The sequence below is a fragment of the Mercenaria mercenaria genome, chromosome 5 (genome assembly GCF_021730395.1).
Source record: "Mercenaria mercenaria strain notata chromosome 5, MADL_Memer_1, whole genome shotgun sequence".
Taxonomy (NCBI): domain Eukaryota; kingdom Metazoa; phylum Mollusca; class Bivalvia; order Venerida; family Veneridae; genus Mercenaria; species Mercenaria mercenaria.
Window position 1 is genome coordinate 30022406 of NC_069365.1, and position 13787 is coordinate 30036192.

General features: G+C 36.1%; 1 protein-coding gene across 2 annotated transcripts in view; it reads right to left on the reverse strand.

Annotated features, from left to right (window-relative positions):
• Positions 1-13787, reverse strand: part of LOC123556742 (hyaluronan mediated motility receptor-like) — a 40908-nt gene that overhangs the window by 23299 nt on the left and 3822 nt on the right. For both annotated transcript variants that reach the window (XM_053543044.1, XM_053543043.1), the window contains exons 2-10: positions 12495-12590; positions 12060-12139; positions 9750-9815; positions 8553-8757; positions 6430-6516; positions 3560-3633; positions 2106-2281; positions 1695-1781; positions 87-1039 (exon numbers count right to left, since the gene is read on the reverse strand). In XM_053543044.1, the coding sequence (XP_053399019.1) occupies positions 87-1039; positions 1695-1781; positions 2106-2281; positions 3560-3633; positions 6430-6516; positions 8553-8757; positions 9750-9815; positions 12060-12139; positions 12495-12590 (1824 nt within the window). The remainder of the gene's footprint in view (positions 1-86; positions 1040-1694; positions 1782-2105; positions 2282-3559; positions 3634-6429; positions 6517-8552; positions 8758-9749; positions 9816-12059; positions 12140-12494; positions 12591-13787) is intronic.

Sequence of the window (13787 nt, forward strand, 5' to 3'; positions counted from 1 at the left end):
AGCCATGAGCTGTGACTTTTGACTTTTTCTGAATACACAATGCACATAATGGCCAAAACTTCTTCAATGTAGTTTATAAGTTTTACCTTTAATTCTGCACTGCAGTTTAGCAATTTCTATATCAAGTTCCGATTTGTCTGTAAGCCAGTCATCTAACTCACTTGCCATCTGATCTTTCTGTTCACGAAGACCTTCAATCTCTTCAGTCAGTGCAACAATCTTTGCCTGTGTTCCTTTTCTTTCCACATCTATTTTCTTACAATGTTCATCAAAATCAGCCTGAAATTTTTCCAAAGTAGTTTGCAGTGTTTCATTTTGTTCTGACAATTCACTTGCTCTTTTTTCAACTTCAGCCTTTTCGATGTCAAGAGTTTCAATTCTTTTTTTCAATTCTGGAACAACTTCCATTGCTTTATTTGCTTCCATAACTGTTTCCTCTGACTCACTTGTCACAAGTTTCAACTGTGCCTCTAAGTGTCCTACCTCCATATGCAGCTGAGATTTCTCATATACTAAATCGCCCAGTTTATTCTGCAGCTGTACCAATTCTGCTTTCTCAGCATCTAGCTGGTTAGTCAAGGATTCTATCTGATTATCTGACTCAGATTTCTGATCTAACATGTCAGTTTCAAGTTTTTTCACTTTAATCTCTACATCACCTAACTCAGTTTCGGCACGTGACTTTTCAAACACTAATTCCTCCACTTGAATCAGTAACTGTTTTTTCTCAGTTTCCCAGTTTGCTTCAGCTTGCCTCAACATTTCTTCAAGCTTATCATTCTCCTCTTTAGTTCTACTTAATAATTCTCCAGTTTCCTTTAAAGTTGCAGCCAAATCTTCATTCTGTGCTTGAAGTTCAACAATTCTTTCATGTAAATTAGCAGTTGTTTCATTAACTATTGTTTCCCTATCTTCAAGAGATCGCAGTTTATCAGCAGTTTCTCTACATGTGGTTTCATGTATAGTTTGCAAGTCTGCAAGTTGCTGCTGAAGAATGAGGGTACCAGCTTGTAACTCCTCTGTATTTGATGATAACAACCTGCAGTTATATATACAATTACATTGTATTATTAAATCATCATGATACATTTCACTAAAATGGAATCAATTTAGTTTTATACTTGCATACAGAATTAGTCTTCAAACTGCATGTGTTTTGAACTCTCAACCCTTTTTGTTTTTGTTGGGTTTAACATCACACCAACACAATTATAGGCTATATGGCAACTTTCTAGCTTTTGATACATGTGCATTGTTTCATCATAGACTGGCAACTGGGTAGAACCACAAACCTTCCATAAGCCAGTTTGATGGCTTCCTCACATGAAAAGCCTCAAACCGTATCAGTGAGAGGTAAGTGATTTGGTCAAGACTGTAACCAATCAGCCTAAGAGGTCCCATCTGAATTTTAAATGTAACTCAACAAGTTATATATTGAATGAAACGTCCACAAGAAATATTCATATCCGTGGACCTACTTCTCATAAGTTCTTAAGCATGTGTTTAAAAGATGTACATTGCAATCATTTTATTTATTTCATCTTCAGAATTTCATGGATTCAGTCAAGTCAACAATACACTTTTTCAAAACTTAGGGTTAAATTTTATGTATTATTTGAGACTAGTTTGTCATATAAGTGCAGCCCTCAGCTGCCCACAAATATGAAAGGTTTAGCAGCATCAGTATATCATACCTTAATTTTTCTGTTGTATTAGCTTGTTCAGCTGACATCTGTTTCACTTGATCCTTCAAACAACCATTGCTGTCCAACAAATTATCCCTAAACAGTAAAATTATCTTAAAAATATTGTAAACAATGCAGAATCATTATCCGTGGTATTTTTTAAATTACTGCCAGTATTCTGATGTACAACTTGCTGAAAACACCTTTCAACAACTACATGCAGTCTACAACTGAAACAAATATTTTTTTTCATTTCAAAGACCAACAATATACCTTATACAAAACCTGATAAAAAAGAACTGTAGAAATTGCCAATAAGAAATATATTCAGTTTTAAATTTCTTCTATAAAACCAACATGTCCCAAAACAAAAGTGTGAGTTATATGACATAGGAGAACTAGAAATGATCAGTTATTTACCTCTGCTCCTCCAGAGATGTTCTAGTGTTGATTACGTCCTGTAATTCAGTACGAGCGGCTGAAATCTGTTGTTGAAGCTTGTTATTTTCTTCAATAACAGATGTAAACTTGTTTTTCAATGCCTTTGTAGAGCTGTTAAAATCTTCCAATGCACGTGAAAATCTTTGATGAAGGCCCTAAAGTGAGCAGACTAAGTTACATTTTCTGAAAAACCTTCTACCATAGGAGAGGATAATGCATACATAAGCTGTAAGAACACAACATCTGTTATAACAAGCTATTACAGATTTGTGATAAACTTTATATATTAAACTACATTTATTTTGTTACAATCAAATAAATATACAGTGTTCATTCCAGGCCGCGCCATGGGGCCATTGGAGCGTATTTTACTGTATTGGCGCATAAAAGTTTGCCCTATAGCGCCCGTCTGGCGCACACTTTTTCATAACAGTCCGTTTACAATGAGCCGACTTCCAGAAGTTGTGAATCGAATATGACTCTTCTGATGACGTAACGCACATTTGCATTGGTCGATGTTAAAATAGTAGCCAGTCTCCGGTCGCCTAACAACATACAGCTTTCAATGTTGCTATGCAATGGCGGACAAAAAAAAAGTCGCGATTCGGAGAAAAAAGAAATCCAATTTTACGTTTTTCTCTAAACGTCGAAAAAAAGCAGACGACGGAGAACAAATTTCCAAAGAAAGATGCCATGTTCGAGACCGCTAGAGTAGTAACCACTTAGCCAGAATCAGGCGACAAACATTCATTCCGTAGTAAATCCTGATTCATTCATGGCTTTCGGACTTTCCTTGGTTAAGTTTCGGTAACGGTCAAAATATTATGACTTGTTTCGTTTTTGTCATGTTGAGCGACCTGTGAAGTGTCAACTTTTCTCTTTGTAATTATGTTTTACGAACCGCGAAAATAATACCTCCGTGTAAGAAAACTGTTAAAAATACAGTCTTTCTTTCATGTAAATCAGTTTTTCTTTCACGTGCCCCTGTTTTTTTCAAATGTCCCCAGTTTTTTGCCATCATGGGACCATTTGACCCCACTTAAAAGAATCCTGGAATGAACACTGCTCATATCTGTTGGAGTCTAATTTACAAAGTTTTCAGGTTGACACGTCATGATGTTAAATCTTAATGAACAAAAAAAAAGTTCCAGTTTATTTTTTTCTTGGAAAGTTGTAATAAACAAAAAGCAGATCCTAACAAAATAACTGCTATTGCCAAAACCACAAATCTCCATACCCACAAATGATTTCACAGTAAACCACATATTTAGTACCAACTTTTCAAGCATACTTCATGTTAATAACTCATTTTCATTTTGTTGTAGTTGCAACTGCTTTTTTGCTATTTCATAAACTAATATAACACACTTAGTGACAGTGTATCGTAAAAAGTTTGAGGTATTGGTACCAAATAAGTGTCACAATGAACAAACCTCTGACTTCTTCCTCATCAGTTTCAGCTTGTTGTCAACTGTTAATTTTTCATCCTTCAGCTTTTGTGACAGTTCTATAATAAACAGACACATATAAAATAAGTTCACATTCCCACAAACAAATATTCTGTAAAACAAGGTGTTTTCTTCAACAGTTGAGGCTGTTCATAGGACTCTTCCCTATAGGAAATCCTTGATATTATCAGCATTTTATTGCCCTTTGCCCAAATACTGAGATATTTCCCCCTTCGGTTAAAATTACTGAAACAACCCCCTTCCCTTCTTAGTTGGAAAAAACCTGTAAATTTTTTTTTTAAATGTTATTAGACATGTCTAATCATGTCTTTGTAGCCTGCCCTTACAAGTTGGCATGGTAGAAAACAAGACTACAATCAAGGAGCAATATGTATAATCCCTGTACAAAGCTCATTTTCTCCCTGATAATTCCACAAATATGACACTGTTTTACTGTAACAGTTTTGGTTTAACGCCAGTATTTCAGTTATGTAACAGAGGGCATTTAACCATACCAATTTTCCTGGATTCTGCACCAGTACAAACCTATTCTCCGCAAGTAAATGCCAACTTCCTATATCAATCTGAGGTGGTGGAAAAAGGATTTCATATACAACGTCTTTTATCAAATCCTCACATAGAAAATATGCCCTGCCCAGGGATTGAATCTACTATGATCTGAGGATCTGCTAGTGGGTGGGTACATATGGCACTATGTCTGAAGTCATTTTTCACCTCTACAACCTCAGAGATTACCAATTACTTGCAGAAAAGTCAGTACAGAATATAGAAACACTGGTCAGTTAAATGACCGCCTTTGCACAAATGAAATTCTGGCTGCTGAAAAATAGCATATTAACATAAGCAAACAGAACATGTCTTCCTTTGCATACATTTTTTGTTTCAAAGTTGTTATTCATCTTGCTAAATAAATTTAAGTAATGCTTCATTCAGGGAGACATCATAATTAAACAAGAGGACCATGATGGTCCTGAATCGCTCACCTGTCCCCACATGACCCAGTTTTAAACCGAGTATGATGTCGTTTTTTTCTATTATTTGACATTGTGACCTAGTTTTTGAGCTCATGTGACCCAGTGTTGAATCTGACCTAGATATCATCAAGATAAAAATTCTAACCAATTCTCATGAAGATCCACTGAAAAATATGGCCTCCAGAGAGGTCACAAGATTTTTTATTATTTGACCTACTGACCTAGTTATTGAAGGCACGTGACCCAGTTTCGAAATTGATCTAGATATCATCAAGGTGAACATTCTGACCAATTTTCATGAAGATCCATTCAAAAGTATGGCCTCTAGAGAGGTCACAAGGTTTTTCTATTTTTAGACCTACTGACCTAGTTTTTGACCGCAGTTGATCCAGTTTCAAACCTGACCTAGATATCATCAAGATGAACATTCAGACCAATTTTCATATAGTTCCCGTGAAAAATATGGCCTATAGAGAGGTCACAAGGCTTTTTTGTTATTTGACCTACTGACCTAGTTATTAAAAACACGTGACCAAGTTTCGAACAAGACCTAGATATCATCAAGGTGAACATTCTGACTTAATTTCATGAAGATCCCTTGAAAAGTATGGCCTCTAGAGAGGTCACAAGGTTTTTCTATTTTTAGACCTACTGACCTAGTTTTTGACCGCAGTTGAACCAGTTTCGAACTTGACCTAGATATCATCAAGATAAAAATTCTGACCAATTTTCATACAGATCCCATGAAAAATATGGCCTCTAGAGAGGTCACAAGGTTTTTTTGTTATCTGACCTACTGACCTAGTTATTGATGGCATGTGACCCAGTTTCGAACTTGACCTAAATATCATCAAGGTGAACATTCTGACCAATTTTCATGAAGATCCATTCACAAGTATGGCCTTACAGAGGTCACAAGGTTTTTCTATTTTAGACCTACTGACCTAGTTTTTGACCGCAGTTGACCCAGTTTCGAACTTGACCTAGATATCATCAAGATGAACATTCAAACCAATTTTCATACAGACCCCATGAAAAATATGGCCTCTAGAGAGGTCACAAGGTTTTTTTATTATTTGACCTACTGACCTACTTTTTGACCGCAGTTGACCCAGTTTCGAACTTGACCTAGATATCATCAAGATGAACATTCTGACCAACTTTCATACAGATCCCATGAAAAATATGGCCTCCAGAGAGGTCACAAGGTTTTATTATTATTTGACCTACTGACCTAGTTTTTGATGGCACCAGACCCAGTTTCGAACTTGACCTAGATATCATCAAGGTGAACATTCTGAATAACTTTCATGAAGATCCATTGAAAAATATGGCCTCTAGAGAGGTCACAAGGTTTTTTTATTATTTGACCTACTGACCTAGTTTTTGACCACAGTTGACCCAGTTTCGAACTTGACCTAGATATCATCAAGATGAACATTCAAACCAATTTTCATACAGATCCCATGAAAAATATGGCCTCTAGAGAGGTCACAAGGTTTTTTTATTATTTGACCTACTGACCTAGTTTTTGATCGCAGTTGACCCAGTTTCGAACTTGACCTAGATATCATCAAGATAAACATTCTGACCAACTTTCATAAAGATCCCATGAAAAATGTGACCTCTAGAGTGGTCACAAGCAAAAGTTTACGCACGCACGGACGCACGACGGACGACGGACGCTGCATGATCACAAAAGCTCACATTGTCACTTTGTGACATGTGAGCTAAAAAGCTATTGCACTCTTTGATATAAACAAGCTAAATAGTCAAAACACATAATACCATAGTTGCATACTAAATAGATTCTGCCAGACATGTTATATGCTCATAGTAGTCAGTAATTTTTCAAGTTACCTTCCACTGCAATGCCCTCATCCTTTCTTTTTGGAACAGCAGTTTTCTCATTTCCCCGATTACCAATGACAAGTTTGTGTAGCTCATCTTGAAAAGAATGTCAAACAGCATATTTACAAAAGAATTCCTGATATATAATGTAATGGTAATACAAAACTGTATGTGCAAATTTACTTTTATGGCCATCTATCAGGGCTCTAGTTGCTTCTCCCTCAAGCTGATTTAGGAAAAGGTGAGGAGACTTTAGGGATGTGTGGGAACTGGGAAGACTGCATTGATTTTTTATTTCTATCACAATGCTGTGAAGTGATCCGAAAGGTGGCTATAATTTTCTTGTTTCTAGATATAAAATCATTGATGAGACCATTCATTTTCTTAGTTACATCATTTCCCATACAGTGATTATTGCTTTATTACAAAATTCTGAAAAAGTTGTTTTCAAAAATTCAAGCCGATGCTGTAAATCTAACTCACAAAAATTTTGTCACTTTAAGGACATTTTTTTATCCTATGTAAGGACTTTTTTTAAGTGTAAGGAATAAATTGAAGTACTTTCAAGAACTTTTTAAGAACAGGTATAAAATTTATGCACCCTCTAAATTGCGAACCCTCACTGTTGTCAGACAGATAATACAACAAAACAAGAGGACCATGATGGCCCTATACTGCTCACCTGATTAAATGGTTGCTATGAAGATTTGCATTTCAGCTTGACCCTGGGGTCATGATTTAAACAAACTTGGTAGAGATTCACTAGGCAATGCTACACACCAAATATCTAAGCTCTAGGCCTTCTAGTTTATTTCTAGACATTTTTTGGAAGATTTTCCTATGTACAATCAAATAACCCCGGGGATGGGGCCAATTTGACGCCGGGGGTCAAGATTTGAACAAATTTTGTAGAGGTCCACTAGGCAATGCTACATGTCAAATATCTAAGCTCTAGGCCTTCTGCTTTATTTTTAGAAAATTTTGAAGATTTTTCTATGTACAATCAAGTAACCCCATGGGGCGGGGTCAATTTGACCCCGGGGGTCATGATCTGAACAAATTTTGTATAAGTCTACTAGGCAGTGCTACATGTCAAATATCTAAGATCTAGGCCTTCTGGTTTATCTTTAGAAAATTTTTGAAGATTTTCCTCTGTAAAATCAAGTGACCCCTGGGGCGGGGTCATGATTTGAACAAATTTTGTAGAGGTCCACTAGGCAATGCTACATGTAAAATATCTAAGCTCTAGGCCTTCTGGTTTATTTTTAGAAAATTTTAGAAGATTTTCCTATGTAAAATAAAGTGACCCCTGGGGTCATGATTTGAACAAATTTTGCAGAGGTCCACTATGCAATGCTTCATGTTAAATATCTAAGCTCTAGGCCTTCTGGTTTATTTTTAGAAAATTTTAGAAGATTTTCCTATGTAAAATAAAGTGACCCCTGGGGTCATGATTTGAACAAATTTTGCAGAGGTCCACGAGGCAATGCTTCATGTCAAATATCTAAGCTCTAGGTCTTCTGGTTTATTTTTTTCAAAAATTTGAAGATTTTCCTATAGAAATCTATGTAAAATCAAGTGTCCCCTGGGGCGGGGTCAATTTTGACCCCGGGGTCATGATTTGAATAACTTTAGTAGAGGTCCACTAGGCAATGCTACATGTCAAATATCTAAGCTCTAGGGCTTGTGGTTTTTGAGAAGAAGAAGTTTTAAGATTTTCCTAAGTAAAATCAATTTTGACCCTAGGGTCATGATTTGAACAAATTTGGTAGAGGTCCACTAGGAAATGCTTCACACCATATATCTAAGCTCTAGGGCTTCTGGTTTTTAAGAAGATTTTTAAAGTTTTTCCTTTCAGTTACCATGGCAACCAGAGTTCTGCATGGAATTTAATTCTTTGAACAATTTTTGTAGAGCTTCACCCAAGGAACATTCCTGTGAAGTTTGGATGAAATTGGCCTAGCGGTTTATGAGATGTTGTTTAAAGTAAAAGTTTACGGACGGACAACAGACGATGGACGCCCGACGGTGAGTGATCACAATAGCTCACCCTGAGCCTTTGGCTCAGGTGAGCTAAAAAGTCACATCTGAAACCTTAAGACTTTCCAATAGTTCTAAATATGTGTACTTACTGTATGAAGAGACATTGTTCTCCAAAGTAACTACAAACACATCAAGCCTCTGAAGATCAGCCAACATATGTGACAAGGCCTGATGAACTTCATCTTTGAGATGTGAAACCTCCTTGAAAGCCAAGCCCTCATGTTTTCTGAAGTCAGCCTCTTTCTGAGACAACTGTCTGTCTTTATCTCCATGCTCCTTCAACAAACGTCGAATCTAAACAAGCAAAAGAAAGTGATCATATTATTAACAAAGCAAAGCATAAAAATATTACAGCCCAAAAATGTATAAATTAGGGATGGGAACGAATATTCGAAAATCGGTCGAATATTCGAATATGAAAATCAAATTCGAATATTCGTAAATTGTTGTATTTTTTTTTCAAAATAAGTATCATTGATTTTGGGCAATATGAGCATGCTAATACTACAGAATAAAACCATGTCATGTTTGTTTATCGCTTATCAAAAGATGTCCAATTAACAAGAAAATAGCAATGCTTAATTGGCAGGGGCCATCGCTACGGATTAACAGTTTGCAACAGGCGTCAATGTGTCAGATGCATGTCAAAAGATGTCCAATTAACAAGAAAATTGCAATGCATAATTACCTGGGGTCATCGCTACGGATTAACAGTCTGTATTAGGCGTAAATGTGATATCTTTTTATCTTTTGTTCATTTTTATTGGCGCCTGTTTTATTAACAAGTTGTAGATTTTTTTCTTTCTAAAAACAATACCAAACTTGTAAATATTGTCAATCTTTTCACAATATTTTGTACGATGTTTCAGACCATCCGCAGAATCGGTTTTCATCCGCCATCGGCCGTATTCGAATTTAATTTTGAAGTACTTATTAATAAAATCAAGAAATAACATATGATTGATGCATAAGTTCATGCTGAAGGAGGTTTAAGTCTGCCTACTTGCTTATAAATTAATTTAGAGAGAAATGACGCAAACATGAAAAACAGTGCATTTCATTCAAAATGACATTGCTGACAATATAATTCTGTAGTAGTTTTATATACATTTCATACTGAAATAGTGTTAGCGCATGTTCATTTCCAGTTAAAACATCTTCAGACTCACTTGGTAATCATTGGTACCCTCACCCTACCTGACTTGGGCACCAACCAATCCCTCAGATTCTGCACATGTTTGTAACACGGAAATCTATATTAAAAATTCACAATACTTGAGTCTTACCTCTTTCTCTAGCTCCCTAACCTTCAAACTCTCTCCAGATGCAGGCACCCCCTTTTTGCCAGCACTCTAAATATGAACCAAACAGCAGATTTTATACCATTTACAACATATCATTTTAGCTTCCAATGAAGTTTAAATATTTCTCTTCAAAATATTTTAGGCAGTCAAGTGATTAATTTATCCTATTACACATTTCAAACTGGTTAGTAAATTATTTAATAGTGTTTAAACATTTCATTAGAATAAATATTGACTCGATATTAACTCTAGGACCCATAAAGGAATCTGGCCAGTTCAAGAAAGGAACCAAGATCTTGTGGTGATACAAGTTGTGTGCAAGTTTGGTTAAAATCAAATCATAAATTAAGCTGCTATTGTGCAGACAAGGTCAAAATAGCTAATTCTGGTCCTTTCAGGAGCCATAACTCTGGAACCCATAAAGGAATCTGGCTAGTTCAAGAAAGAACCAAGATCTTATGGTGATACAAGTTGTGTGCAAGTTTGGTATAAATCAAATCATAAATGAAGCTGCTACTGTGTAGACAAGGTCAAAATAGCTAATTTTGGCCCTTTCAGGGGCCATAACTCTGGAAAGCATAGTAGGATCTGGCCAGTTCAAGAAAGGAACTAAGATCTTATGGTGATACAAGTTGTGTGCAAGTTTGGTTAAAATAAAATCATAAATGAAACCACTATCGTGCAGACAGGAAATTGTTGACGCACAAAAATAGCAACTTCTGGCCCTTTAAGGGGCAATAACTCTACAACTCATGTTGGGATCTGGCCAGTTTTCAAAAGGAACCGAGATATCATGCCAATACAAGTTTTGTACAAGTCTGATCAAAATTGCTTGCAAAATGTGGTCTCTATTGTGCTCACATGAAATTGTTGACGGACAATGGACGAAGGGCGATAACAAAAGCTCACCCTGTTACTATGTGACAGATGAGCTAAAAAAGAAGCAGTATAGCCATAATCATGTGTCAGCTACATTCTTGAAATGTGCAAGTGCCAGGGACAGTAACTACCGAAAAGAAGCTTAACAGTCAGGGGTGTAACTGTTTTAAGTCATGTAACCTATTTCATTTACTTTTTCAAGCATTTTGTAACCTGTATTAGTTATAAAAATATAGTTAAATTTTGCGTAAAACTTTATTAGCCTTGCATAAAAATTTTTTACTGCATAGCTGGAAAGATAAAAGTTCAAGGATTCAGGAAATAATTGCATTAGTCTCATTGAAAAAGAACTGGCACAGGAGAAATTGTAATATTTTATGATAACTGCAACAAGTTATGAAAGTATAAAGTATAAGCAGTAACTCAAATGGGTTATAAACTGCGATAACTTGAAGCAGTTACACCCCTGACTGCTTAAATACTGAAAAGGACCAAATTACTGAAAATGTGATTAGTAAGAGCGGGCCCCTGGGACGCACGCCAGTTCACAAATGCGAGTCCTTGACCTAAAATACGAGTCAGGGATGCAAAAAAATATGTGTCCGGTAAATCCCTGGGTATTATACAAACACTCACTGTGCTAACATTTCTACAAATTTCCTGCCAGGCAGCAAAGAGCTCTTGACCTGTAGGTGTTTAACAACAACTTACAAGCTGTGCTTATATTTCTAGAAATTAGGGTGCAGCACACTGTTTGATAGCTGTTACAACACAACTCGATGTGCTTTCTCTCTAGAACTACTTGTGGAGCAGCAAAGAACTGTTTGACAGGTGTTTTGCCACAACAAACATAACATTTCTACAAACTACCTGTGGGGCAGCAAAGAGCTGTTTGACAGGGGTTTTGCCACAACAAACATAACATTTCTACAAATTACCTGTGGGGCAGCAAAGAGCTGTTTGACAGGGGTTTTGCCACAACAAACATAACATTTCTACAAATTACCTGTGGGGCAGCAAAGAGCTGTTTGACAGGGGTTTTGCCACAACAAACATAACATTTCTACAAATTACCTGTGGGGCAGCAAAGAGCTGTTTGACAGGGGTTTTGCCACAACAAACATAACATTTCTACAAATTACCTGTGGGGCAGCAAAGAGCTGTTTGACAGGGTTTTGCCACAACAAACATAACATTTCTACAAATTACCTGTGGGGCAGCAAAGAGCTGTTTGACAGGGGTTTTGCCACAACAAACATAACATTTCTACAAATTACCTGTGGGGCAGCAAAGAGCTGTTTGACAGGGGTTTTGCCACAACAAACATAACATTTCTACAAATTACCTGTGGAGCAGCAAAGAGCTGTTTGACAGGGGTTTTGCCACAACAAACATAACATTTCTACAAATTACCTGTGGGGCAGCAAAGAGCTGTTTGACAGGGGTTTTGCCACCACTTGCTGTGCTGATGTTACCTCCTGCAGACACACCATCTACAAAACAAAATAATCATCAAAAGTAAGTAAAACATGGGTCATTGTAAGTAAATAAAGAAACTACATGTTGGACTAACCATTTAGCAGCATAATATAATCCATAGTTTTATCATGTCTGCAAACTCAAAATTTTGTGACAGCTTAAATCTACTTTCAAAGTGATTGTACTTCTATTTAAACTGAATACCAAAGAAATGCAACTTCAACCCTCTCTTAACATTTAGAAACTACGCAGTTCCTTAACATTCTTTCCCTTTAATTTCTTTTAAAAGACATTATACACAAAGCAAAATTTGCAAAATGTATACTATAGATCTGTTTGAAGTCACTATGCAACATTCTATCTCTGCACCTTTCGGAGTTTTAAACCTCTCTGACTTGTCCACTACACCACCATGAGCCTTTTCCTTCTGCTTTGGGTCATATGCTCCTGGAGGTGGGGCGCATCCTGAAACATTCATAAAGTATCAATTTTACCAGATCGTAAATAATTCAAAAACGTTGTACTAACGCTGGACTGTCAAAGACGCTATTTAAACAAGTAATATTTCATACATCTTATGAAGTATTTTTAATTCAAATGCAGAACTAATTGCAAGGTAATTCTTGAATAGTAATATTAATTGATTTTGACTGGCATTATACATATAGATTTAACTCTTATTTGAATTGAATTAGGTAACTTTTCTTTTGATTTACACTCATTGACACTGATCTACCGGTACAAATGTAACATCAAAAATAATTGAGGAAAATGAGCTGTTGATTATCCCAAAACAGGAGATCAACTTCTGTAGTGGAAGTGTATGGACTAAAGTAAAGAACAAAAGAGCATCAAGAATATTTATAAGATAGGCCAGGAAAGACATTTGAAAGTTCCTAAACTTTACTTTTTAGTTTTTAGCTAAGAAAATAATGTTATTTATAAATCCAGTGCTTTTATTCTAGTTAAACATGAATATTTATAAGCGGGCATGTATAAAGAAGCAGAAAATTGTGTCATAAGAACTTAAAACCGCATCATAAATGAAAATAAATTTTGTAAAAAAAAAAAAAAACAAGCTGCTTTCAATGAACGCTTGATGTCCCTGGTGGCATCCTTGTCCATACAAAGCAACCTAAGTCCAAAACGAGGTCAAGGTCAAACTGAGGTCAGGTGATGTCTGAAGATGAGGAATGGTCACAGGTTACATCTGCATTAGTATCAAGTCATTCTAGTAAGAGGTATTGATGTCAGATGAAACGGTCCCATTTGGTTAACCTTGTATGGACGGACGGACAAACGAATGAACGGACAGGACAATCACTATATGCCTCTAGATATAAAAAACATGCAACACAACACACAAAAATGATTTAAATTCACTCTGTGTTATGTTTTAAATGATACAGTCCTGCTGCTTTTTTTGTTGATTTAATAAAATCTGTAAGTCATCAAAATTAACAAAATCATTTAATTGGCCTATTCTACTGTTCAAATCACCTAGAACAATGAGTTTACAACATTCATTTGTCAAGTTACTTATTTCTGCCATATTGTTTAAAATCCTGTCATACATACACCTCTCAAGTGAGGGTTCTCGTGAACTACCTTCCGGTACTACATAACCAAGTCAGATCTATGGCCTTTTTGAACCAGGCTGGT